General features: G+C 41.3%; 1 protein-coding gene and 1 long non-coding RNA gene across 3 annotated transcripts in view; one reads left to right on the top strand and one right to left on the bottom strand.

Moving 5' to 3' along the window:
* Positions 1 to 13,557, bottom strand: part of Dapl1 (death associated protein like 1) — a 30,483-nt gene extending 16,926 nt beyond the window's left edge. The window contains exons 1-2 of the mRNA XM_004651710.2: positions 13,472 to 13,557; positions 3,052 to 3,139 (exon numbers count right to left, since the gene is read on the bottom strand). Coding sequence (XP_004651767.1) covers positions 3,052 to 3,139; positions 13,472 to 13,529 — 146 coding nt within the window. The 5' untranslated portion in view covers positions 13,530 to 13,557. The remainder of the gene's footprint in view (positions 1 to 3,051; positions 3,140 to 13,471) is intronic.
* LOC123460160 overlaps positions 1 to 19,542 on the top strand; it is a 58,108-nt gene extending 38,566 nt beyond the window's left edge. Inside the window, exons 1-3 of one of the 2 annotated variants that reach the window (XR_006636823.1) lie at positions 6,673 to 6,733; positions 7,312 to 7,432; positions 18,916 to 19,542. This is a non-coding gene — a long non-coding RNA (uncharacterized LOC123460160). Of the gene's footprint in view, positions 1 to 6,672; positions 6,734 to 7,311; positions 7,433 to 18,915 lie in introns of those variants that run through there. The other variant, XR_006636822.1, reaches the window with a different exon arrangement.
* The last annotated feature ends 7,048 nt before the right edge of the window (positions 19,543 to 26,590 follow it).

Here is a 26,590-nt window from a genome sequence, read left to right on the forward strand (position 1 = left end):
CAACTGGAGTGGCTAAACAGAGCCTGTAGTAGGCTGTTTCCTCTTCCTCCTCCTTCTTTTCTTTTTCAAGACAAGGTCTCACTCTAGCCTAGACAGACTGAATTCACTATATAGTCTCAGGGTGGCCTCAAACTCACAGTGATCCATCTACTCTGCCTCCCTAGTGCTGTGATGAAATCAGGTTCACATTGCTGGCAGAAATCACCCAACCAAGAGCAGGGTTTATTTTGGCTTACAGACTCAAGAGGATGCTCCATGATGGAAGGGGAAAACGATGGCATGAGCAGGGGGTGGACATCACCTCTTGCCCAACATAGGTGGACAATAGCAACAGGAGAGTGTGCCAAACACTACCAAGGGGAAACTGGCTATAATACCCATAAGCCTGTCCCCAACAATACACCACTTCCAAGAGGCATTAATTCCCAAATCTCTATCAGCTGGCAACCTAGCCTTCAAACACCTAAGTTTATGGGGGACACCTGAACCAAACCACCACATGTTAGGATGAAAAGGGTGTGCCACCATGCCCGACCTCTTCTTTTTTGAGTGTGTGTGTTCCTGTGTTTGGGTGTGGGTGCATGCATGCTACAGTGCACATGTGGAGGTTGGAGGACGATGCCTGGCTGTCAACCTCATCTTTTGTTTGAGGCAACGTCTCTCATTGTTCACTACTCCTTTGGCCAGGCTGGCTGGCCTTTGTGTTTCTGGGAGATCCTCTTGTCTCTGCCTCCCTCCTCACCACAGATGTGCTGGGGTTATAGACACAGGCTACACTGTCTGGATTTACATGGGTGTTGAAGATCTACACTCAGATTCTCATGCTTGCATAGCAACCACTTTATCCACTGAGCCCTCTCTCAGGCCTCCTCCTTCCCCTGCTATTTTCTTTTCTTTTCTTTTTTCCTGCTCTTTTCTTGACATTCTGGCTTTCGCTTGCTTGAAAATACCCTAGAATATAAGGTTCTGACTCTGTGAACCTGTGTGCTACAACAAGCAATGTAGACCAGTTGTTTTTTTTTCTTTCTATAAACTATAGGTCTTCTATGATCTGAATCAGAATCAGTTCCTGACATTAGTAGAGAACTTTCTTTCTGTTTATGTTCTGTACTGGTCCAACTTTCACCTTGTAATGACTACAGTTGAGTTTTCAAAGAAAATTCTAGGTTTAGGATATAGCTTAGTGGGTAAAGTACTTGACTTGAAAGCATTAGGACTTGAGTGGGTGTGGTGGAGTCAACCAGATGTCCTTCATAAATCACATGTTTTGAATACTTGGTCCTCAGCTGGTGGCAGTTTGAGAGGTGGAGCCTTGCTGGAGGAGGTGTGTTGTCGGAGGTAGGCTTAGGGGTGTGACTGCTAGCTTCCCCTTGCTAGAATTTGTCTCACTCTCCTGCTGCTGTTTTCCACCTGCTGTGGCAGAGGTGATGTCCAGCCTCTGCTCATGCCATGCCATCCCCTGCCATCAAGAAGCTTCTTCTTGAATCTGTAAGCTAAAATAGATAGTTTCTTCCATTAGCTGTTTTTGGTCTGGTGGTTTGTCCCAGCAATGAGAAAGCAACTATACCAGTTTGTTCCCCAGAACCCATGGAACATGCTTAGCATGATGATGTATGCTTGTCATTCCAGCACTGGGGGGACAGACAGGAAGATCTTTGGGATACACTGGCCAGCTAGTCTGGTCCTTTCAGATAGGAGGTGGACAGCATTCCTGAGGATGACCTCCTATGTTGTCCTCTGGCTTCCTCATGCACATGCACACACATACACTTACACCTACACACACATGTACATACATAAAAATAATATTAAAAATAAAAGTTCTAGTCATCACTTTGTTACTCTCTCATCAATACTGCCCACATTATTCAGCTGTGGTTAGAGTTAACAGAAACTTCCCTTGTTCTGAGACTGCCTGCTAGAGTCCTTTCCAAGCTGGGATTCTCTAGTATCTGAGCTTCTGTCCCAGGCATGGTACTGGGGTCATAATAATTTTGGGCTTTAACCAGCTCATGACTAAACAAGAGTCTGATACCATTTATAGTATGTGTTCACTATCCAAAGAACTACTCTAGATGTTCAGCAAGAAGATAAATAATGTGTGGCTCTCGCTTTTGAGACCTTGTGGTTTCTCCTTCATCATGAGATTGCTATTTTCAGAGGAAGCAAGTGACTTGCTATTCATGGGGTTGGGAAATAGTTTGTCAGTATTTCATTTGTGTGTGTGTGTGTGTGTGTGTGTGTGTATAATATGTGATGGGACATCCTTTAAAAAAAAAAAAAAACCTTCCAGAGATGGGGAAGAAAACTTGAAAAGGCATTTAAAAGTAATTTTATATGAAAGAGCCAAAGGAATCAAAGTTCATTTCCCTCTACATTCATTGCCTTTGTGAGACTTGAGGAAGCACCACAAACAGTGGTTCATCAACAACCTTTGATTACTCCCATGCTTTGAGAGCCATCTTAAAATGTGTAGTCTCCGAAGCACCCTTCACCAAGCCATTCGGAGGAACCAGGCCAGTATGTTAATTTTATGTTAAAACACACTCCTGAGGTGAGGCTTGAGTGGCTGTTCTGTTTGCAGGCCTCATCACTGTTTGGTGGAGGGACTTGGACAGTGTCAAGGCCATGGTGGAAGGTGCAGGGAGAAACCAGGCTCAGTATCTGTGCCTTCCAGCAATGCCAAATGTTGTGGCCATTAGTTTCTTAAGTAATTGAGTGGTGATGTCAGAATAAAAAAGGCATTTATTTTTACTTCAGGAGATTTGCTTTAGCAGGAAGCATGATGACAGCTAAGGGATAAAGGGGTGTGTTTTAGGTTCACATGCATCTAGGATCATGTGTTCTCAGTAGGAGGCAGCGGGGTGGCTACAGAGAAGAGAAGGGTGGAGATGGGATGGTGGGGAGCAGAGAACCCTCCCTCCCTCCCTCCCGGTCATCACCCAGCTTGACACTCCCAAGCCCTCCCCACATGGCTCCTCCCTCCAAATGCATGGGGCCTTGGTCTGTCCTGAAATAGCTTCTAGAAGCAGAACCATGGACAATCCCTACCTTGTTTTCTCTAATCCTGTTTTTTTGGCATGTCTCTCCAAAATGCCCATTTCTTGCTTTTTGGAAATTCGCATTCCTCCAGCTTTTACTACAAATAAAATAGCACAAATATGTAGTTAGTCTTCTGGATGTGACTTCAGGTTTGACAAGATTTTTGAGAAATCTAAAGTTTTATCTAAGACAACACAATAAAAAGAAAAACCAAGGGAAACTTGTTTCTAGGGAAACAAGGTAGGAACCCAAGAAGGACTGAGACCAATTTGTAGAAGTAGAACCAAGACTGAAAACAAACAAACAAGGGTTACACCTTAGATTTGGGGAGCAGAATAACAACAGATTCCTTCAGGCATTTCACTGAACAACTTTTTTTTCCACCTTATTATTAAACCAATTATATTCTTCAAGATAGATACCTACAATTGCAATGTGACCTAGGTTAAACTTTTTGCATGGTTTGCATTTTTTTTTCCACCCAAAGCTTTCAAAATCCAGATTCTGAGAGATGAGCCAAAAGTCAGGGAGTGATAACAGACATTAAGTTCAACAGAAGTATTTCAAATTCCTCTGGATGGTTGCCATCCAGCCTGGACCCCAAATCTCCTTGTTGGCTGAGCTCAAAGGTTCTAATGAGTAATTAAACAGCATTAATAGTTCTGCCATTCAAGAGATCAATTAGTGTTAATTAGGCTACAGATGACCTAACAGCCATTCAAGTGTTTAACAATGTCAAATGAAATCAACTTTACAAAAGGAATAGCCCATTTCAGATTGCAAGGCAAAGCAAATAGTTTCTTCTGTTCCCAGGAAACTTGCACATCTAAATCTGACAAGCTCAAATGAGAAACAGCTAAATGGACATTGATTTGTTTGAACCTGTTAATTCTTTTTATGGAAATACTACACAGGTAATTTTCCAATAAAGTGAAAAGAAAAATAAAGAAAACCTATTAGATTTCTCTATGCCTCTGTAATGGACTACCATTGTACTTATAAATATTAATATTTAATATTTTTGATTATGTAATACATGCAGAAGGTTCACAATTCAAAAAGCATAATAAGGTTTGCCAGTTGCTTCCCACCATTCTTTCCTAGCCTCCCAGATCATCTCTCCAGATACCAGTAATGTTACAAGTTTCCTCTTGAGTCTTCAGCCACTGATAGTCTCTCTATATATAGATATATTTTAAATGATACATAAGATACATGCTGTTGTGCATTTGGCTTATTTTTTTCATTTCGCCATATATTTTGAGGAATGAATATATGTATTCTTTTATCTTAATATTTTCTTTACAATTCCATTATAGAAACATTACAGTTTATTTAATCAGTTTGCTAATGTTGGAAATCTCACATCTCTAATTCATTGCTATAACAATATTGCAATATATGACTTTTTGAGAGAGATTGTTAAATTGTGCTTAATTGGCTTTTACAGAGGTCATACTAGTTACAATCTTACCAGCTACCAGACCTCTTATATGGAAGAGTAGAGTGACAAATATAGAAGAAGGGGAAATAATTTTAGGATGGTGACACAAAAACATGATCTCAGACAGAGTTTGTAACTGAGCAAACTCACAGGAAAAACTTAACTGGAGAAGAACACAGATGAAAGGGGAGTTTGCCTTTTGTTAGGGAAAGTTTACTGTCAAGGCTATAGGTAAAAAGTTCAAGTAGTAGGTAACTAAGGAACTTAAAAGAGAGAGCACATCTGGTGATTGTCTCTACAGGATAATCATCATAGAAGTTTACACTTTGATGGAGGGTATGGATTTACCCTTTCTAAAAAGTACCAGGGAGAAATTGAAAAGAATTCTGCTTGTATTGCATGCAGAGGAGGCACAGAAAAAATATGACCAGTGCATCAGTCTTTTAAAAAACAGAACAGCACAGAAATATATGAAGATAGCATATACAAGATTAATGAGCTGAATTTACTGTTGGGGATTGGCACCATGCCAGCAAGGCAGGTGCAAAGTGGGTTAAAAATTCAACTTTGACTCCTAACACCCTTGGAACAATGAGAAATACAAAATGTTTGGTTTTATCAACCAACAGGCTATTTCTAAACAAGTTAAAAATAAAAGCATCCTAATCCATCAGGGAAATGCAAATTAAAACTACTTTGAGATTCCATCTCACCCCTATCAGAATGGATATCATCAAGAAAACAAATGACAATAAATGCTAGCAAGGATGCAGAAAAAGAGGAACCCTTCTACACTGTTGTTTATGGTATAGCCATTGTGGAAATCAGTGTGGAGGTTCCTGAGACAGTTAAAAATAGATTTACCATATGATTCGGCTATCACACTCCTAGTCATAAATCCTAAGAACTCTTTTCATTACCTTAGAGATGCTTGTCGACCATGCTTACTGCTGCTCTATTCACAATAGCTAGGAAATGGAACCAGTCTAGATGTCCCTCAACTGATGAATGGGTAATGAAGATGTTGTATCTTTATACAATGGAGTTATATTCAGGGGTAAAGAAAAATAAAAATAGGAAGTTTGCAGGGAAATAGGTGGATCTGAAAAGGATTATACTAAGTGAGGTAGCCCAGACCCAGAAAGCCAAATGCTACATGTTCTCTCTCATATGTGGATCCTAGCTACAAATGTCTAGACTTATATGTGAGTTGGAGTAATAATCAGTAGCAGAGGCCAGTAAGCTATAAAGGGGCTATAAAGGAGGGAGGAGGGGGGAAACCTTAATGAGATGGTATTGTATGTATGTAAGTAGATGAACAGATTACTGGGGTGCAATGGCCTAAGTGAAGTTAGAGGAAGAGATTGAGTAAAAGAACAGTGGAGGAGATTTAAGCAAAATTTAAGATACTATAAATAAGCCATATGGAAACTTACTTTTTTGGATAATGGTTCACCCAGTAGCCATAGACTTTTACTAGAAAAATTTCAGTGCCAGGGATGGGATACCTTCCAGTGAGTTACTGACCAGGGAGGTCCCTGATACTCCCAAAACATTACAAGCCATTGCAAAGGCTCTTGGTTTCCCACCAGACATAGATGGTAAGACCCTATTGCTGGACACTCCACATACTTTGGCTGCAGGGTCACTGAGAAATCAAGCTGGAGCTGAGCAGAAAACCTCCTCCTTGTAAACAGCTGACAGAAAGCTGGAAAAAGCTACACTGCATGCAGCTCTATGGGAAAGAGAAGTAATCAGCAGTGATAAACAACAGTGAACACTGCAAGCCTTAAGTTTGACCAGCCAGGCCAAATGAGCCAACAGGTGCAATAGTGGCATGTCTATTATGGGAGAAAACAACTGCTCACTAATTGGACTGGAGACCCACTCCATGGGAAGGAATACATGCCTCATACTAAAAACCTAGTCAAAAACTAAGCAGTCATGAACCCCAGTGAAGTAACACCTGTTCTTGTCTGGCTATATGCTTATATTATGCTTATCAAAAAGCCCTGTAAACACTTTTCTTAATGTTCATACTCATATATTAATGCTACTCTTACTTTTGGTTAGAGAAGCTTCTCTTTTCAGATGCTGATGACTTCTGGGATGACTCAAAAGGCACTATAGTGCTGAGAAGAAATGACAGAGGTGGATTCAGCATTGAAATATCTCTATCACACCCTCCAAGGCATAGGGGCCCATTGCAGAAGAGGTGGCAAAAAGAAAATAAGAGCCAAAGAAAGGGTAGGACTGCTTACAATGCAATCTTCCAGACACAATTTGGCCTGGATATCCATGACCTCCCAGTCCCTAGTACTACCTACACAAGACCTTCATAACAGGAGGAAAAGATGATTACATCAAAATAAAAGAGAGTCCAATTGAGAGTGGGAAGGGATATGATGGATAGTGGATTTGTGAAGGGGAAAGTGGGGAAGGGGAGAGAATTATCATGGTTTATTGTCTATAATTATGGAAGCTGTCAATAACATATTTTTAATTAAAAAATAAATAATAAAAGCATTCCAGCAGGCACTGAAAATTACCTGTTTTTGCTAAAAAGTACTGAGTCCTCACATGGGCCCATGGGGTCTCTAGCATGAAAATAGGATGAAACCCTGGTATCTCCACTTTCATTTTGCACATATTGCCTCTATTCTGGTCACATCCTTCCCTCTATACAGAGGCACATCAATCATTCAGGGTGTACCTATCTAAAATAAATAATACCTAACCTGTCTCTTTTGCCTTCAAAGCTGAAGGTAAAATAATATGAGTAACTGAAGTATCTTACAGTCAACCTTTTACAATGTTTATTTCAGGTCCTGAAAAGGCACCTGAAGTTCTGTAGCCATTTTCCTAAGCCTGCAGTTCTCTTGGATTCAGGAACCACAGACCTTCTACAGCATAGACCATCCTACACATGTGAAATTACCCAGGAGGGTAAGACTGCACCCTGGAGCATAAGTAATCCTCTCCTGAGAGCAAGCTTGTCCCTTTAAGCAATAAGGACTTCTCTAGACCAGTTCTGCAGAGAGCCAGAACTGAGTCAGTGATCAAGGAGACCAAATCCTGACTGGGTCTGGTCATATCTCTTGCCACCACCCCAATTCCTCCTTTTATTTAAGTCTAAAGCTCATGCTAGTACCCTGAAGATCAGCTTGAGGTCCCTGGACCCCTTTATCTGTCTTCCCAAACCTCATTGATCATATCTCACTGTCTGCTTTGTCACGATAGGTGGTCTCTATTTGGCATTGTTAGGTCAAGTGGCCAAAATTAGCCTTGTTTGGGCTGGCACCACCAGAACATTTGCCATGAAACTCTGGTTACAATATATCATTGTTTAATTTACATTCCTACTTATTGAAGGTTAAGCTTTTTCTTGAAATGTTCAAAATCTTCCCTATTGGATTATTTGGGCTTTTTTCTTCTCCTTACTGATGTTTAGGAGCTATTTGCGAGACGCATTGTAAATACAAAATATTTAAATTCTACCAGTAAATTTGTTTACATAATTCTTTTTTAAATACATATTTTATTTACTTATTTGAGAAAGAGAGAGACAGAGAAGAGACAGAGAGAGAGAGAGAGAGAGAAAGAGAGGGAATGGGCATGCATGGCCTCTAGCCATTGCAAATGAACCCTGGGTGCATGCTCCACCTTATGCATCTGACTTACCTGGGCCTGGGGAATCAAACTTGGGTCCTTAGGCTTTGTAGGAAAGCACCTTAACTACTGAATTATCTCTCCAGCCCTTTCCATAATTCTTGTACATTTAGGTTTATTCTCCAAACACTTTATCTTTGTTGGTGCTGCCATTGTAAATAGGATCTATTCTTTCATTATGACAAATTGAAATTGAACAACCTTATTTATACTTAATATTTAGTGAATATTTTTACTGCTTATTTTAGCTTTTGCAGATTCTCTTAGATTTTCAATTTAAAAATAATATACTATTCAAAGAATACTATTGTCTCCATTAAGTAGTTAGGTAGTAGTAACTGTGGACATCTTTGCTTTTCTAATTCTTAAGGAATGTTTTTTTCTTTAAACATTTTATATAGTGGCTGTATTTATCCATTTTTCTCACATTTATGAAATATACTTCCATAATTATTCTATTAGCTTAATTATGAGTAGATATTGAATTTCATCAGATGACTTTCATTACTCATGGATATGATCATATGAGTTTTATATTAGAAGATGTCTTACTATTGAGCTATTCTTGCAGTCAATTATTTAAACTAATAAAGTGTTTTGTTTGTTTGTATGGTGCTGGGGATCAAACCTAGAGCCTTGTGCATGTTAGGGTACTCTGCCACTGAGCTACATCTTCAGTCCTAATACCATGGTTTTAATAATACCACGTTTTTAAAGTCAATTATATAAGAAGCCTCTCAGTGGAATTTCAAAATGTTAGATTCATCTAGGAAAGACAATGCTATTTTCGCACGTGATCTGCTTTAAATTATATTTATGACATACAAAATGAATTAAGTGGAGTCACCTTCTGAATGGCCCAGGAAAGCAGGTGAGATTAAAGCAAGAGATAGGTTTCCCAGGAAGGAAGTTTGAGGAATATGTGCCTGTCTCTGAGTTAGGTGACTCTTCATAGCACCATTGTCTATTTTTCTAAGAAGAATCAAATAAGAGTTTGGGCTTCCATATACCTCCCAACAGTATTCTCTATTCTCCATATGACAAGTGTTTTTCAAATATGGTGTGCTATAATTATTTTCTTATTAGTATTCATTTCTTTTTCTTGATACTATTGTATCTACATATTTTCTTCTGAGATAATTATTATCACCAACTATAGAATAGATATTGTCATAGCTAAAATAAGTACTCTTTAAAAACGGGAAGCCCTTGGCAATGCTGAGTTCATTTGGAAGGAATGTGAAAGTCTCCTGAGGAGACTGGCCAGAGGGAAGGGAGCCAGGTCATGGGAGCACCTGAGTCTGGTTAGATCATTTGTGAAGACACAGTGATTGGAGGCAGCTAAGGGTACCATCTCCAGAGTTCTGATGGGCTGTGTTTCATGTGGGGGGGCAGCAGAGTCCTGGTGAGAAAGTTTAGCAGTGTAGGATAGCTTCTCCCAGGCCTTGTGAGTGCTGTGGTCTGCTCATGATCTGAGTTTGTCTTCCAAGTGTTCACACTTTGGGAAACTGGTCTTTAGTGTGGCAATACTGAAAGGTGGGACTATTCATAGGTGGGGACAAGTGAGAGAGCATTATGTCAGATGGATGTGTGCCTTTGGGAGGGCGTGTGGGATTCCCTAGTCAGTCTTCTTGTAATGTGATCTTGCCCTCTAGCACCAGCTCCTGCATTCTGACTTAAGTTCCTGACCAGGCTGGAGCTGCTGCCTGTGTCACACACCAGAATCTCTGGAACTGTGAGCTAAGTAAGCCTCTTATTTATAATGTCAGTTTGATTGAGGCATTCTGTTACACTAATGAAAACCAGACTAAATCAGTAACCACAGAGGAATTGGGAAGGCGGGCAAGAGTGCTTGCTGCTTCCATGGTGAACCTGACAATCAGCGCCAGGGTGAAGGAGACAGATGCTGAGGATACTCAACACCTACCAAAGCAGAGATCCAGAGGATCTCTTAGTAAAGAGCTCATCACTGAAGTAGACTTAAAACTCACCCACCACGGTTCAGGGAATTTGGAAGAAGAGGGGGCATAAAGATTTTTTTTTAATTTAATTTATTAGTTTTCTTTTCAGTGAATACAGGCAGTTTGGTACCATTATTTAGGCTCATCTGTGATCTACCCCCTCCCATTAGACCCTCCTTGTTAATGAAAATGGGTCATGCATTGTGGAGTTAGCCCCCAGTTATTGGTATGATAAATGTCTCTGGAAAAGGGGGCATAAAGATTTTAAGAGCTACAGGTTAAGGTGTTTGCCTGTGAAGCCAAAGGACCCAGGTTTGAATCTCCAGGACCAAAGTAAGCCAGATGCACAAGGGGCCCATGCATCTGGAGTTCATTTGCAGTGGCTAGAGGCCCTGGAATGCCCAGTCTCTCTCTGTCTGTCTCTTCTCTCTCTCTCTCTGCTTGCAAATAAATAAAATAAAATAAAATCTTACAAAAAATTGTTTAAGTTAGCATACAAAATACTAGGTTTCATCACAGCGTTTTCATACACATAGGTCATGTTACTTTGTTCTTTGCACCCCTCCCTCACTGTCTTACCCCGTCCTTCTTGTGTTTGTTTTAAATGACACTCGTCCTTGTACAGTGATGGTCACTTCTTAGCTCCGTCATTAGTTTCTTACTTAATGGAACCTCTTCCCCACAGTCTTCCTTCTTGTCTGGGGAATCCAAGGTGATCCTCCTGATAGTTCTGATTTAAAAAGTGCAGGGAATCTAGAAAACCTGAAAAGCTGAATACTAGCTTCCCTGGACCTCCTTCTAGTCACATCATTTGGTACTGTTGTTCATGTGATGGAGCTCTTATAAAAATAAGAAAGAGGTAAATTAAGAATAGCAAGAGAGTCGGGCATGGTGGTGCACTCGGGAGAAAAGGTAGGAGGATCTGTGAGTTTGAGGCCACCCTAAGGATACATAGTGAATTCCAGGTAAGCCTGAACTAATGTGAGACCTTACCTCAAAAAAAAAAAAGAATGAAGAGCAGGAAACTCAAAGCTATGCTTCTTAAGGCTGAGGGACGTTATGGTTGATATAATCTTGTTTTAGGCATAAGTGTATAACCAGAGCTAACAGAGGTGCAATCTGCTAACCGATATACATGAAAAGAAAAATGCATGGCACTACACATGGATGTGGGAGAATTGCAGCTGTCTGGCTTCTCAGTGTTTTCTTTTTAACTACAGTGGGCAGGCTCAAGCATCTTTTCCATTGTGGTTTCTTTCTGCCTCCACCATTGCGGTAGTGCCTGGTGCAGCTCTTACATGAGGAAGTCTTGGACATGGGGCAGGACTGTTCTGCCGACTGCTGTGGGTTTTGCTAGGACTGCATTTTAAAAGGCCTAAGTGTCCATGTACCTGGTACTTTACACAAATTGCCACTTCTCATCCTCACCAGAACCATATCAGATTGATGTTATTTATCATCCCCTTTCCAGAAATAAGAAAACCGAGGCTTACAGATATGGAACAGAGATGAAGTCCAAGCCCCATTCTGTCAAAATCCAAAAGCCACGGCAGACCATCCCATCATAGTACATTAGCTGCTTGATTTGAGAGATTTGTATTTTACTTCTAAATACCAGCGGAACATTTAATAGAATTTTTGGCACCTTATTAGTTTTGTTCCACAAATAAAATTTTATATCATCACAAACTGGTTCAGGTTTAAAAATACAATTAGACCCACTAGGAAGGATAAGGCCTCTTTGTTCTTTTGAGCTCGGTGGGGAGGCAAAAGTCTGCCTTCATCTCCATTCTAATTATCCAAAACCTCTTATCTACAGTGTCACAGTTCATAATAATTAATTGTCATGCCAGAGGCATTGTGACATGCTTGATGGAGTCCTGGTGTGCTATGTACACAGAGTAATTAGCAATCATTAGTGATGGGGACAGAAAGTTCCTGGTGTTTCATGCAAACCTTCATTTGGTTAAGTTTATCTCTGTGTTCTTTGCACATGAATGTATTTTAGCAAATCAACTGCTTTATGAGGGGCTGAAGTAGAGGCATCAGGATGAGAACAGTGTCTTTCTTCTTTTCTACTTGGGTAATGAGCTTCTCTTCTAATAATTTGCACATAGAACTCCTCCTGACCATTAGTTTGTATCATTACCTTTAAATATAAATAATGTTAAGTATTGCTGAATTCAGTTACAGATATATAGTGTCAGGAGCCTGAATGTCTGGAAGTAGAAACCCAGAAAGAGCAGGAAGAACTTGACTGTAGGTGTGCTGCCCTCCAGAGTGCCCTGGACCTGTCAGATTCTGACCCTTTGCAAAGGTTGTGCCTGCCATTCCCATCCCTGTCTGCAGCCGCGACAATTGAACTGACTTGCACTTTAGAGGTGACAGAGACTGACCTATGCTTAGAGATGACAAAGACTAGGTCAATAATGGAATTTTTTAAATGGAAAAAAGACAAGCACAAAGAAGCTCAACTTTTGAGATCTTTCCTCAGAAAAAGAAGAAGGCAAGCAGTTGCAAGAACATCTGACTATTTAAAATAGCCTGTTCATTTCAGCCAATCTGTAGGAGTGTATGGTTAATTTCATGAGCATTATTTTCTATGTGCCAGAGAGCTGATAGGAATCACATAGCTTTAGAAAGACAGATCCCATGGGCGTCAGTGTACCTCTAGTCCTCAGTGCTTATTAAAATGTGCATCTCAATAAGGCTAGGCGTGGTGGTGCACACCTTTACTTCCAGCACGGAGGTGGCAGAGGTGGGAGAATGGCTGTGAGTTTGAGACCAGCCAGGGACAACACAGTGAGCTCCAAGTCAGCCTAGGCTAGAATAAGACCCTACCTCAAAAACAAAACAAAACAAAAAAGTGCATCTCAGCTTATTTGAGGGGCAGGTTGATAACACGGGCCAATCCCACCCCAAAACCTGAGGAGGAGACAGTGAGTTGAGGCACTGTCTTCTGTGTGAAAGTTGGCATGAAGTCAGACAAGCCATAGGCATCTTGGGGAAACTGAGTCTGATCACTGGAATCTGGGGGGAGTCCTCATGGCAGTGAACTCCCCCTCTCCAGATATGGATATCCTAGTTAATCCACAGCCGAGAAGGGAATGGGCAATCTCTACTGTCCCTTTCCTCAGCATGCCCACACCCCACTGGATTTCCATTCCACAGGACCCTGGCCATCCCTGCATAGGGTTATGCACAAATGAAGGAGGATTAAAGACATAGGAGGGATTCGGGCATCCGGAAGTTAAAGAAATAGTGGTGGGTTGAGAGCCTCTACTCTGATGGGGTGCTCCTTGAGCACCGATGGGAGGCAGGAAGCAGCCGCAGGACAGAAGGCTTGGGGACCTACCTGCTGCAGGATGCCCCCCTTTCAGTGGGGATGGCAGGACTTGCACTTCATTGGCCATAGCTCCTGTGTGCCAGTGCTCTGCTCTGGAGTGCCAGCTGTGGCTGCCCCACCTCACTCTGGCTTTATATTGGCAGGGGTGGGGCCCCTTGAGGGCATTGCTGAGCAGCAACACAGGGCTTGTCACAACTCCCCACAAGCCTGCATCTCCTTGACAAATTTTCTCTCTAAAGAAAACTTTCTTTTTTCTTTTCTCCTTCATCTGGGAAGGCAAAGTAGATGTCTCCAGGACGGAGAAAGTTCACACTTTCTTGTCCAAGGAGAAGTGAAAGGATAATCTGGTGGATTTCTTTTTAATGTCAACTATTCTTCCTTCCAATAAATGTGTGCACAGTGAGACCACCTCTTGCTTGAAGACAACTGTGGTAATTCTAGAGAGACTATTACAAGTGGGCACTCTTGTTCCAGGTTGTGCAATTATAAGCATTTACACTAAAAAGTAATCTTATACATTGTTGCAGATAATGCAGAAAAGTAAAGGCACTTTAGAAGTTAGTTTAGTAGTTTCTAATAAAATTCAACATACACTTAATATATATAGTATGACTAATTATCTGATTGCTGGGAATTTTCCCAAGAGAAGTAAATTTGTACGCATAAAGCCTTCATGCATGATTTCCTTGTAAGGATGATGATGGTCATATATTTCTTTTGTTTTCTCCTTTCCTTTCTTCTTTCTCCTTTTCTTTCTTGTTTCCTTCTTTCTTCCTTTGCTTCTTTCTCTTTCTTTCATCTTGGTTGTTAATGGACTAAACATTAAACATTCCAAAATGCAGAGGTTTGGGCTGGAGAGATGGCTTAGTGGTTTAGGCACTTGCCTGTGAAGCCTAAGGACCCAGGTACAATTCCCCAGTACCCATGTAAAGTCACATGCACAAAGTGGCACGTGTCTCTATCTGCCACTCTCTCCCTCTCTCATAAATAAATAAATAATATATAAAAAAATCTCCCAAAGAAATCAAGACAATTTACAAGTAGGGACACAGTACAAAATACAATTCTTAGGAAGTCTAGCATGTAGAATATATAAATAGTTCTTACAACACAATTCAGAGTGCAGAGAAGCACCTCACATGATGGTCAACATCACTGGTCATCAGGAAAGTGCAAGTTAAAACTATGATGAGAGGCGAGGGAGATGGCTCAGAGGGTAAGAGTGCCTGTTGTGCAGGCATGAGGACCCGAGTCCCATTCCTGGCACACACATAGAAAGCCAGGCAGGCCATGCAGGCCTGTGCCTCCCATACTGAGGGGCAGCAGAGACAGGGGGCTCACTAGTCATCCAATCTAACTGAAAAATGGCAAGCTCCAGGTTCAATGAGAGATTCTTTCTCAGGGAAGTAAGGAGGAAGAGGGATCAAAGATAACCTGACGTTTTTGGACCTCTGCATGTGTGCAAATGGAGCGTGCATCCACAGACATGTACACATAGCACACACACGCAGAGACACAACCCGCCATAACATATTACACATAGAACACCCCCCACAAAAAAGGAAATAAACAAACAAGCAAGGACTATGGTGAAGGCTGGAGATGTAGCTCAGTCAATGAAGTACTTAGCTAGCGTGCACAAAGCCCATGCCCATCCCTGGCACCACATACAGCCAGGTGTAGTGGGCGCAGGCCTATAATCCCAATGCTCAGGCGGTGGAGGCAACAGGATCATAGTTCATCTTCAGCTACATAGTGAGTTTGAGGCCAACCTGGGATAATTGAAAACCCTGTCTCAAAAAGCTATGATAAATTATGACTACATATGTATTAGAATGCTTCAACCAAAAAAAAAAAATGAAAATACAGGGCTGGAGAGATGGCTTAGTGGTTAAGCCCTTGCCTGTGAAGCCTGAGGACCCCGGTTCGGGGCTCGATTCCCCAGGACCCATGTTAGCCAGATGCACAAGGGGGTGCATGCATCTGGAGTGCGTTTAGAGTGGCTGAAGGCCCTGGCACACCCATTCTTTCTCTTTCTCTGCCTCTTTCTCTCTCTGTCACTCTCAAATAAATAAAAATTTAAAAAATGTTAAAAAAATGAAAATACAAAATATTAGTGAACTCTCGTACATCATTGCAGAGAATGCAAGAAAGTAAAGCCACTTTAGAAGTCAGTTTCTGATAAAATTCAACATATACTTAGTATATGTAGTTTGGCTAGTAATCCAATTACTAGGAATTTTCTCAAGAGAAACATTTGGTGATAACTGCGCAGATACTCAAAACTCATTAAGGTGCTGCGAGTAAGTCACTGTTGAGTGCTCAGCACTAAGCAGCTCATCTATGTCACCCCCTTTCAATGCTCAGGGAACACTGAGGGACAGAGCAGAAAGAAGACAAGAGTCTGGGGGTGAGGAGTGCTGTGGAATGTGGTCTTCCAGACAGGGCATGGCCACTGCATTCACAACTTCTCTGCAACTATGGCTAGCTGCACAGCATTGCCATCAATCTTCTGTCGTAGAGGGTGGAGGAGGGCGTGACGTCCCCATCCTCCCTTCAGGAGTTATTGGCAGTTAATGGCTGCTGGGGTAGGGGGAGATGTTTTTCTTTAATAATGTAGCCATTGGCAATTTGCCCATGCTCCTGAAAAACAACAAAACAAACAAACAAACAAGAAAACATTCATGCTCATGCAAGCAGCCCTAAACTCAGTGGGTCAGTGGGTCTCTCTCTCTCTCTCTTTCTCTCTCTCTCTCTCTCTCACACACACACACACATACGCAGAGAGAGAGAGAGAGAAAGAAAGAAATCACAGTGGAGAATACCTTGCTGGGAGTAATCAGGGGTGCAGTGGGGAAAAAAGAGGAAAAAGAGAAAGTAATGGAATGTGATTATAATCAAAATATTAAATGTTATATACATGTATAAAATTGTCAATAAAAACCTGTGTACAAATGCTTATAATAGCTCTATAAATGTCAAAAGTCAGAAACAGGGGCTGGAGACATTGCTCAGTGGCTAAAGTGTTTGCTTGTAAAGCCTAATGACTTGAGTTCAATTCCCCAGTACCCACATAAAGACAGTGCACAGTGGCACATGCATCTGGAGTTTGTTTGCAGAGGCTGGAGGCCCTGGTGCACCTATATTCTCTATTTCTCTGTCTCTCTGCTTGCAAATAAATAAAAGTATTTATTTTTAAAAGTTTAAAGCAACTCAAAAGCCCATCAATTGTTGGATGGATGAGCAGATTGTGGTGTGCACATAGTAAAACATAACTCAGCAGTAGAAAAGAAGAAATGTGGGACTCTCAAGAGCATCACGCCAAGTGAAATACCTCAGAATATAAACAACAGAAAAAAACAAAACACAAGCTACTTGGTGTGTGATTTCATATACAGGCTGGTTATGGTGGTCCGTACCTCCCAGCATGAAGGAGGCCGAGGCAGGAGGACTGATGAAACAATTCAGTAGGACCCTATCCCAAGAGAAAAAAATAAAGAGAGCTGGGATATAGCTCAGTGGTAGAGAAATTGTACTTTTACACTGCCTAGTAGGTGGAAGGCCCTGCGTTCAATCAATAGTATGGTGGGGAAAAAAGGAGGGGAAGATGAAATTATAGGAATAAAAATCTAATCAGTGACTCCTAACAAGGGAAAAGAGAGAGAGGTTCAGCCGCAAAGGAGCAGGAAGGACTTTTGGGGATGATGAAACTGTGCTGTGTCTTGATTGTAGTGGTGATTATATGACTGACAGATCATATATGCATTATATGTGTGGATTAGATTGCTCACAAAAGTATATCTCAAACTGCTTATTAAATAAATTAATGAAAATAGTGTACTCTAAATATTGAGGACTTGTTTATAGGTAGGTATATTACCTGTTAGTTTAAAAAATCTTCTTTCAGAAATTCTGTATTAACTTTTTGGGGAGGGGTCATAGGATGTATTTATTTATTTATTTATTTATTTATTTATTTATGAGAGAGAGAGAGAGAGAAAGAGAAAGAATGGGCACCTCAGGGCTTCTAGCCACTGCAAATGAACTCTAGACGTACATGCCACCATGTGCATCTGGCTGATATGGGCTCTGGGGAGTAGAACCTAGGTCCTTAGCCTTCATAGGCAAGAGTGTTAAGTGCTAAGCCATTTCTCTAGTCCTGAGTTAACTTTTTAAAAAAACAAAACCTATTACAATGGGTTTTTAAAAACATGTTAAAATTTAAAACAGATAGGTTCATGCTATGGGAGCAAAGAGAAGAGAACATCCATTTCACCCAGCAAACAAGTAACTTAGTGAGTGACTCTTCCTGAACAGCTCAGTTTTAGGAGCCATTGTCTAGGGGTGACACAGCCCATCCTTACAGTAAGAGAATCTCATCCTCCCAAGGGGGACATAAGATAAGGTGAGGTGGCTAAGAAGATCCTGCTATGGCTGACATAGTTTACTGTGCTATTGTCCAAAGGAAGTTTCTATGTGATGGAAATAGTAGTGTCTGGTTTGACTCATAGGGCACCTTCAAGCCACATATTGACTTGAGCTTTTGAAATATGAGTGGATCAACTAACTGAAGTTTTAAAAATATTTTTATTTATTTACTTATTTGCAAGCAGAGAGAGATAGAAGAGAGACAGACAGAGAGAATGGGAATACCAGGGCCTCCAGCTGCTGCAAATGGACTCCAGATGTATGTGCTACTTTGTGCATGTGGCTTTACATGGGTCCTGGGAAATTGAGCTCAGGTTGTTAGGCTTTGCAGACAAGTGCCTTAACTGCTGAGATATCTCTTTAGCCCTGAATAACTAAATTTTTAATTTTACTTATAGTTTAAATACCCATGATCAACTTACAGTGGGGTTAAATTTTGACAAAATCATAAGTTGAAAATATCAAGTGAAAATGCATTTCTGAACACCGTAGCTTAGCTGAGCTTACCTTAAAGGTGCTCAGAATGGGGCTGGAGAGATGGCCTAACCATTAAGGCATTTGCCTGCAAAGCCAAAGGATCCCAGTTCGATTCTCCAGAACCCACATTATCCAGATGCACAGGGGATGCATGTGTCTAGAATTTATTTGCAGTGGCTGAAGCCCTGGTCCACCACCCCTCCAGCCTCTTTCTCTCAAATAAATAAATAAATAAAATATATATTTTTTAAAGTGCTCAGATATTTACATTGGGCAAAATCATTGAACACATATGATCTTCTATCATAAAATGTTGAATGTCTCATGTAATTCATTGAAAACAGAATTGAATGGGCATATGCTTATACTTTGTAAAGTTGAGAAGTTGTAAGTTGAACCATTGTAAATTGACTATTGTAGTACTGATTGAATTAAACATAATTATATATAGATATATGTAGGTTGGGGCTACGGCTTTGACTGGCATAGGCCTGGGCCTGTAGTATGAAACCTAAATGTGTGACTGGTGTTGCCCTCTCTGTCTGCAGTTTGCAGAAGATAAGGAGAAAACCCAACAGCAGCTGCCCCTTAGGAGAGTCTGTTACTAGGACAGCCAATTGATGAGGAGGAATGAGCATTTGAAACAGAACATAGCACATGTCTAAGCAAAGAAGGCTTCTTCAGAGCAGATGCTTGTAGATTTGACCATGAAACAATGTTAAACTAGCTTCCTTTTCACATTCACAAGCAGTCCTCAATACACGGATGGATGCTGTGAGCCTGCGAATCTACTAGGTGACACTTCCTGAACTTTTCTCCATCGTGGAAACCCTTGCTCCCATGGCCCTGAATTAACAACCCCTAGAATGCATGCTCTGGAAATCCCAGTTGGAAGACTTATCTGAGGTTAAGGGAGAGATGGTGTTTGGGAGACAACGGTAAAGAAAAGGAGCAAAGGCAACATGGAGGGTACAAAGAAAAGACACCCGCGGGACATCCTCCATCTTCCCCAACTCTGCCCCGAGACATTTGCCACGGCCATCGCGGACTGCAGGTGAGGCATCCCTAATCTGAAAATCTGAAACCTGAAATGCTTCAAATCTTAAATGTTTTTAAGGCTAATGTGGCCCACATGGAAAATCCCACATCCTGACTGCTGATGGTTGAGCAGATTCAGACTTTGTTTCACGTACAAAATTGTAAAATGCTGTATAAGGTGAACTTGACTATTTTTATAAGGTATATATGAAACACAAATGGGTTTCATGTTTAGACTCCGATCTCATTGCAAAGAAATCTCATTATCTATACATAAATATCCCATAATATTAAAAGTCATGAAATAAACATCTTTGGTCTGTAATAGGTAACACAACCACTTGATTTTCTCTTTCTCTCCAAATGGAAAATATCTAAAAGCTTATATCAGGACTATAAAAAGGGAGTTATAAAAGCGTGTCATAACCTACATAGAGACAAACCGCCTGTCTGACTGTAAAACCATGACAGAATGGATAAAAGCGAAAACGAGGCCGCCGAGTCTTGCTTTCTGGGTGGCCTCTTTCTCCTCTCTTCCCCGTTCTGCCACTGCCTCTTCCCCTGCGGAGGGAGGAGGACCTGCCTCCACCCTGGTTCTAATTACCTTGCGCGTGATTAGGACCAGGAGGCAGCGTCCTCACCGTGGACGGTTCTCCCTTGCGCTCCCTTTATATTCGTCATCAAAAACCAGGCCGACTTTGCAGTCTGTGAGTTAAATGGAGCCTGCATTATTTACTTTGGAGATGGACTAGAACTTCCATCAGGATGAAAGTCTGCCCGAAGAAAGGCAGCATGTTATTACCCTTTGAATGGACTTATAAACCTCCCTTTAAAAGAGGCTCTGGTCTAGTTAACTCCAGTGGGAGACTCGTCCTGTTAAGTCTGAAGAATTTGGAATTGTGCTTTGTAATGCTAAAAGCCTGGTAGTAAAGTACTTTCTCACGATCCTGAGGATGGCAGACAACTTTCTGACGTTTAAATGAGAGGATGATTAAAGATTAACGATGTGAATCATGCTTCACTTTCATCGCAGGACTTCCTTCTTTTGTGCGGGTAGTGACTTCTCCGTTCTCATGTGCTCATACGTTTGCAGTGTGCATCTCATTTTTATGGTTTGCTTTTTTATGACATTAGTTACAAATTCTGAAAGTGTGAGAAATTAGTGTCAGAAATTGCAGGCAGAAAACCACCCAAGCGGGCAGTGCCTGTCCTGTGTGTGAGTGTTGGAAGGGAAGCCCCTTGTACGTACCACCCTTGCTTCGTGAGATGCCTGGGCTTCCAGGGTCTGTCTGTTTTTATTTATTATCATTTTAAAGTATATTATTTATTGATTGATTTGCAAGGAGAGAGAGAGAAAGAGAATGAATAGGCACACCAGGGTCTCTTGATGCTATAACCGAATTCCAGGTGCATGTGTCACTCTATGCATCTTGTTTTATACGGGTATTGGGGAATGGAACCACAACCAACCCAGGCCAGAAGGCTTTGCAAGCAAATGCCTTTAACTACTGAGCCATCTCCCCAGTCCTGTTTGTTTTTAGATGCCATTTTTCTCCCCTAAACTTTGGGATTTTCCTTTCTTCCAAAGACATTTTTAATTTTCAGTATTATCTTTGTTTGCTGTTTGGATTTTGTGTTTATTTGTGAGGAAGGGTCTCGCTCTAACCAAGGCTGACCTGAAACTCACTCTGTAGGGAAGCCTGGCCTTGAATTCTTGGCATCTATCCTACCTCAGCCTCTTGCGTGCTGAAATCACAGGCTTGTGCCACTACTCCATGTTCTCAATAGTCTTAGTTCAAAAGTTTCGTTATCTTCTCTCTCTGTTTGCTGGGCCTGAGCAAAGAGTCTGTTAGTAATTTGGATGCATATGTGAGGATCTTCCCTCTCAGTTATCACATGGAAGACACCTTTGCATACTGGGGATTTCCCAGCAAGAAAACTAGTCTCAATCCTGTGTGCAGGAATGGCATATAAACATAGTTTTGAAGTTAGCCAATCTTGATAAGGTAAGCAGTCAGGAGTATATATTTTTTCTTGTCTTGGGGCCTTAAAGTTTTAGTGGTGGTGTAAAAGTCAAGATGCAAGTAATTTTAAGTAGAGGATAACAATAGTTTGCTTGTTTATAGAAATTATCTTGAGAAGATAGGTAAAAGTACAAATTTCTGCAATCCTTTACTTGTCCATCCCCTCCCTATAAAGACTTTATAGGTGGGTAAAGGCCGTAAGATGGGATGTAGAAAAACAAGTTATTGTAAAACAAAACAGGATGGCAGGGAGATGATTAGAGCTGGAATTAGTTCATCGTTGGTCCACTTTTCATTCCTGTCCAGGAGCTTGAGACATCCATCAAGCATTTGAAAAGTCATGCTAGGGATGTGCAAAACACACCATTACCAGAACCGCCAGAGAGCAGCACACTGAGTGGTGGATGACAATACTTACTTCTATGTGGACCAGAGACAGCACGCCTTTCCCATGGGTTAAAAAGGCTCAGGTACCAAAGACTGAAAGGTCCAGTGGTAGACTGACTGGGGAGAAGAGAGAGTAAGGAGACAGGGGGAGAAGAGAGAAGGGAGGGAGAGGCTGCCAGATACTGTCTTTTTGTAGGCCAGTATCTGATGCACCTTTGGCTTCCTCCTCCTACCTTCTTTCTCTGTTAAAGGGAAAAGTAGAGGGCTAGAGAAATGGCCTAGCAGTTAAGGTGCTTGCCTTCGAAGCCTAAGGATCCAGGTTTGACTCCCCAGAACTCAAGTAAGCCAGTTGTACAAGTGGCACATGCATCTGGAGTTCGTTTGCAGTGGCTGGAGGCCCTGGCGTGCCCATTCTCTTTATCTCTGTCTAATAAGTGAATAAAAATTTTTAAAAAAACTCTTAGAGCTGGAAATTGACATGAAGACATTCTTTGTGAATATTTTCACCTAATGTTTGCTGGTTTTTGTCCATATCTGTTTGCGTAACTGCTTTGATTTTAGACTTTGTTCTTTATTTTCCTTGTTGTTTTTCTATCACATGTGCTTTTGGTGGGCTATGAGGAATGGTGGTAAGATTATGGTGTAACTTCATGGAGAAAACATTCCTTAGTGCTTGGGCTTAACAGACATGTAGATTTGGGGCTGAGGAGATGGCTTAGTGGCTAAAAGTGCTCGCCACTTAAGAATGAGAGCCTGGAAAGCTCCACCTGCCCCCAATTCACATAAGAAGCTGGGCATGGCTGGGAGTGGTGGCTTACCTCTGTCTTCCCCACACTCCGGAGGCTCAGGTAAAAGATTACTGTGAATTCCATGGCAGCCTGGGCTAGAGCAAGACCCTGCCTCAACCAGACAAAAAGACAAAACAAAACCAGACAAAACAAAAGCTGGGTATGGCCTCACAGTTTGTAAACCCAATCAGCACTAGGTGACAGGGGTAGGGAGGTGGGAGAAGTGGGGTGGAAATAGATTAGAGAATCACTAGGGCTTGCTGACCATGCAATAGCAGTTCAGATCGAGGGAGAAATCCTGTCTCAAGGAAGTTTGTGGATGACAAATAGACAAAGGCACCCAAAGTTTTCTTCTGGTCTCCACATGCACATGTATGATATGTGTGTATTTGTACACACAATTGCATACACCACACATAATACACCAGAACATACATCCTACCCACACACACATGAGAGAGAGAGAGAGAGAGAGAGAGAGAGAGAGAGAGTGAGAGAGAGAGAGAGAGCCAAATGTGGAAGCTTTCTTGGTGTTTTGGGAGCCAGGTGGATTTGTGAGTCTGGGGATCCAGCTCATGAATAGGCCACTGCGGTCATGACGTGGAAAGTCCTGCTCCTCTGAAGTCCTGCTCTGCTGCTGGGGAAACCTTCCCATTCACTCACCTTTTTCAAATACCTATTGTGTATCTCTTTATTGGGAAAACCCTGTGTTAAGTCTCCCACTAATTAATCATCTAATCTAACTTCTCTGAAGATTTTTACATATTAATTTTTTAAAACATTTTTGAAATTTATTTTGATTTTAGACAGAAAGGGAGAGAGAAAAAGAGAGGGAGAGAATGGGTTTGCCAGGGCCTCTAGCCACTGAACATGGACTCCAGATGCATGTGTCACCTTGTGCATCTGGCTTATGTGGGACCTGGGGAATTGACCCTAGACCCCTAGGCTTCACAGGCAAGCACCTTAACCACTAAGTCATCTCTCCAGCCCCAATGTTAATTTGTTAACCATGGAATGCATTCATATAATTCAAAACTCAAAAAGTGAAGAAAGGGTTTAGAGTGAAAGATTATGTGCCTCTCTCTACCTCCAGATTCCCCCCTCTGAGTACAATTATTACTTTACCTAACATATTTCATACACTCAGGAGAAACTTTTACGTTTTCCTGTGGTTACAACGCATTTGGTAATTGTACATTCATTTCGAGTACCTAACTTTTGTCCACCCATAGATTATCTTGAAGATAGTTCTGACATGAGACAATGGTTTTGCTTTTAGTGTATGGAGCAGATTTTACTAGTGCCTATCTCATGAAGAATTAAGTGGGCTTTTTTTTTTTAAACCATTTTCTATTCCAAAAAAAACAAAAAATAGTTGCAGTGATTAAGTCTGTATTGTGCCCATTGCTGTGCCATGTTACCTGTAAGAAGTCCTAGAAGTAGACTGCTGGATCAAGAGGTGTGTGCCTTATGTTAACGTTGCCAAGTTGCTTTCCACAGGCCAGAAACAAATGCGTGCCTTTGCCTCTACAGCTTTGCCTATATGTCACCTTTTGCTTTCTTTCAGTTGATATGTGAACAATATGCAATAAGTTTAATGTTTTGATTTAATTTCTCACTATGAGGTTCAACATCTTTTTTTTTTTTTTGAGGCAAGCCCAAAAGACTGGCTTTTTTTTTTTTTTTATGAGAGAGAGAGAGACATAGAGAGAGAGGACTGGCCGTAATCAAACTCCAAATGTATGTGCCATTTTGTGCACATGTGCGACCTTGTGTGCTTTTGTCACCTTGTGGTCTGGGTTACGTAAGACCTAGAAAGTCAAACATGAGTCCATAGGCTTCTCAGGCAAGCAGCCTTAACCGCCCAATCATCTCTCCAGCTCACGGCTGAACATCTTTTATTTTTTAATTTTTAAAATTTTATTTATGTATTTATTTGATAGCAGCAGACAGAGAGAAAGAGGGGGAGAGAGAGACAGAGAATGGGCATGCCAGGGCTTCCAGCCACTGCAAACCAACTCCAGATGCATGCACCCCCTTGTCCATCTGGCTAACGTGGCTCCTGGGGAATCCAGCCTCAAACCTGGGTCCTTAGGCTTCACAGGCAAGCACTTAACCGCTAAGTCATCTCTCCAGCCCAAGGCTGACCATCTTTTAATGTTGAAGAGTCACTTGTATTTCTGTGTTATAAATTACTTACTCATGATCAATGTTAATTCAGCTATTGTTTTATTAATATTTTGGTCATTTCATCATCATCATCATTTAAAAGTATTTTTATGCTGGGTATGGTGGAGCATGCCTTTAATCCCAGCACTCGGGAGGCAGAGGTTGGAGGATCACCATGAATTCGAGGCCATCCTGAGACTACATAGTGAATTCCAGGTCAGCCTGAGCTAGAGTGAAACCCTACCTCAGAAAAACAAAAAAAGTACTTTCATTTCTTTAGTTGGGGTGGGGGGCAGACACAGAGCAAGAGTGAGTGCATGAGGGAGCACCAGAGCTTCCTGCCACTGCAAATGAACTCCAGACCCCTGAGTCACTGTGTATCTGGCTTTATGTGGGTACTGGGAATTGCACCAAGGCATCAGGCTTTGCAAGCAAGCATCTTTAAGCACTGAGCCATCTCTCCAGCCATGATCATCATCTTGAGGCAGAATCTCATGCAGTTCAGGCTGGCTTAAAACTTGCTATGTAGCTGAGGGTGACTTTGAACTTCTGATCCTCTTACCTCCAGCTCCCCAGTTCTGGGATCACAGGCATGTGACATGTTGCCTGGTTTATGCAGAGCTGGGGACTGAACTGAGAACTTTGTGCATGCTGGGTAAGCACTACCAACAGAGCTACATCACTAACCCTACAAACAACCATCTTAATAGTTTTATGTGTGCATCAGAAAATAGATATAAATTATTAATATACATGCCAAAAGCCTTCTCTAGAAAAGATATGGTTGTTTTAAATGTTGTTGCTCTCAGTAAAGAAAACATTTTTATTTATTTATTTATTTGACAGAGAGAGAGTGGGAGAGAGAGAGAGGGAGAATGGGCGCGTCAGGACCCACAGCCACTGCTGATGAACTCCAGACACATGCGCCCCCTTGTACATCTGGTTAACGTGGGTCTTGGGGAATTGAACTTCAGTCCTTTGGCTTTGTAGGCAAATGCCTTAAATCACTAAGCCATCCCTCCAGCCTGAAAACATGTTCATTATTGCTAATTGCAAATATGCTCAAGTGGAAAGAAACCATAACAAGTTCCTGTGTGCTCACTTCCCACCTTCAGCAACGATGAACACATCAGCATTTTATTACCTACAGCCTTCTTCTTGTGGCACTTCGAAACCCCTCACAATTTTTCTTCTACCTTTGTCGCAAAATATCTATGATATTTATATCATTTCATATTAATGTTTTCTTTTTTTTTGAGGTAGGGTCTCAATCTAGCCCAGGCTAACCTGGTTTTCACTATGGAGTCTGGGCTGGTTTTGAACTCAGTGATCCTCCTACCTCTGACTCCAGAGTTCTGGGATTAAAGATGTGTGCCACCATGTCTGGCCTTCATTTCTATTATTTTAAACTTTTTTTAAAAAAGTATTTATTTGAGAGAGAGAAAGAGAGAGAGAGAGAGAGAAAGAAAGAAAGAAAACGGGGCACCAGGGCCTCCAGCCACTGCAAACAAGCTCCAGATACCTGTGCCACCTTGTGCATCTGGTTTATGTGGGTCCTGGGGAATCGAACTGGGGTCCTTTGGCTTTGCAGGCAAACACCTTAACCACTAAGCCATCTTTCCAGCTCCATTTCTCTTATTTTAAAATATTCACTTTTATAAAAATTAGCATTCATTCTTTAATATCACCAAATATTGATGATTTAAATTTCTCTGATTATTTCTTTTTAAAATATATTTATTTATTTATTTATTTATTTTTGAGAGAGAGAGAGGAAGAGCAGTTAGAGAGAGAGAATGGGTGCACTATGGCCTCCA

The sequence above is a fragment of the Jaculus jaculus genome, chromosome 4 (genome assembly GCF_020740685.1).
Source record: "Jaculus jaculus isolate mJacJac1 chromosome 4, mJacJac1.mat.Y.cur, whole genome shotgun sequence".
NCBI classification, from domain to species: domain Eukaryota; kingdom Metazoa; phylum Chordata; class Mammalia; order Rodentia; family Dipodidae; genus Jaculus; species Jaculus jaculus.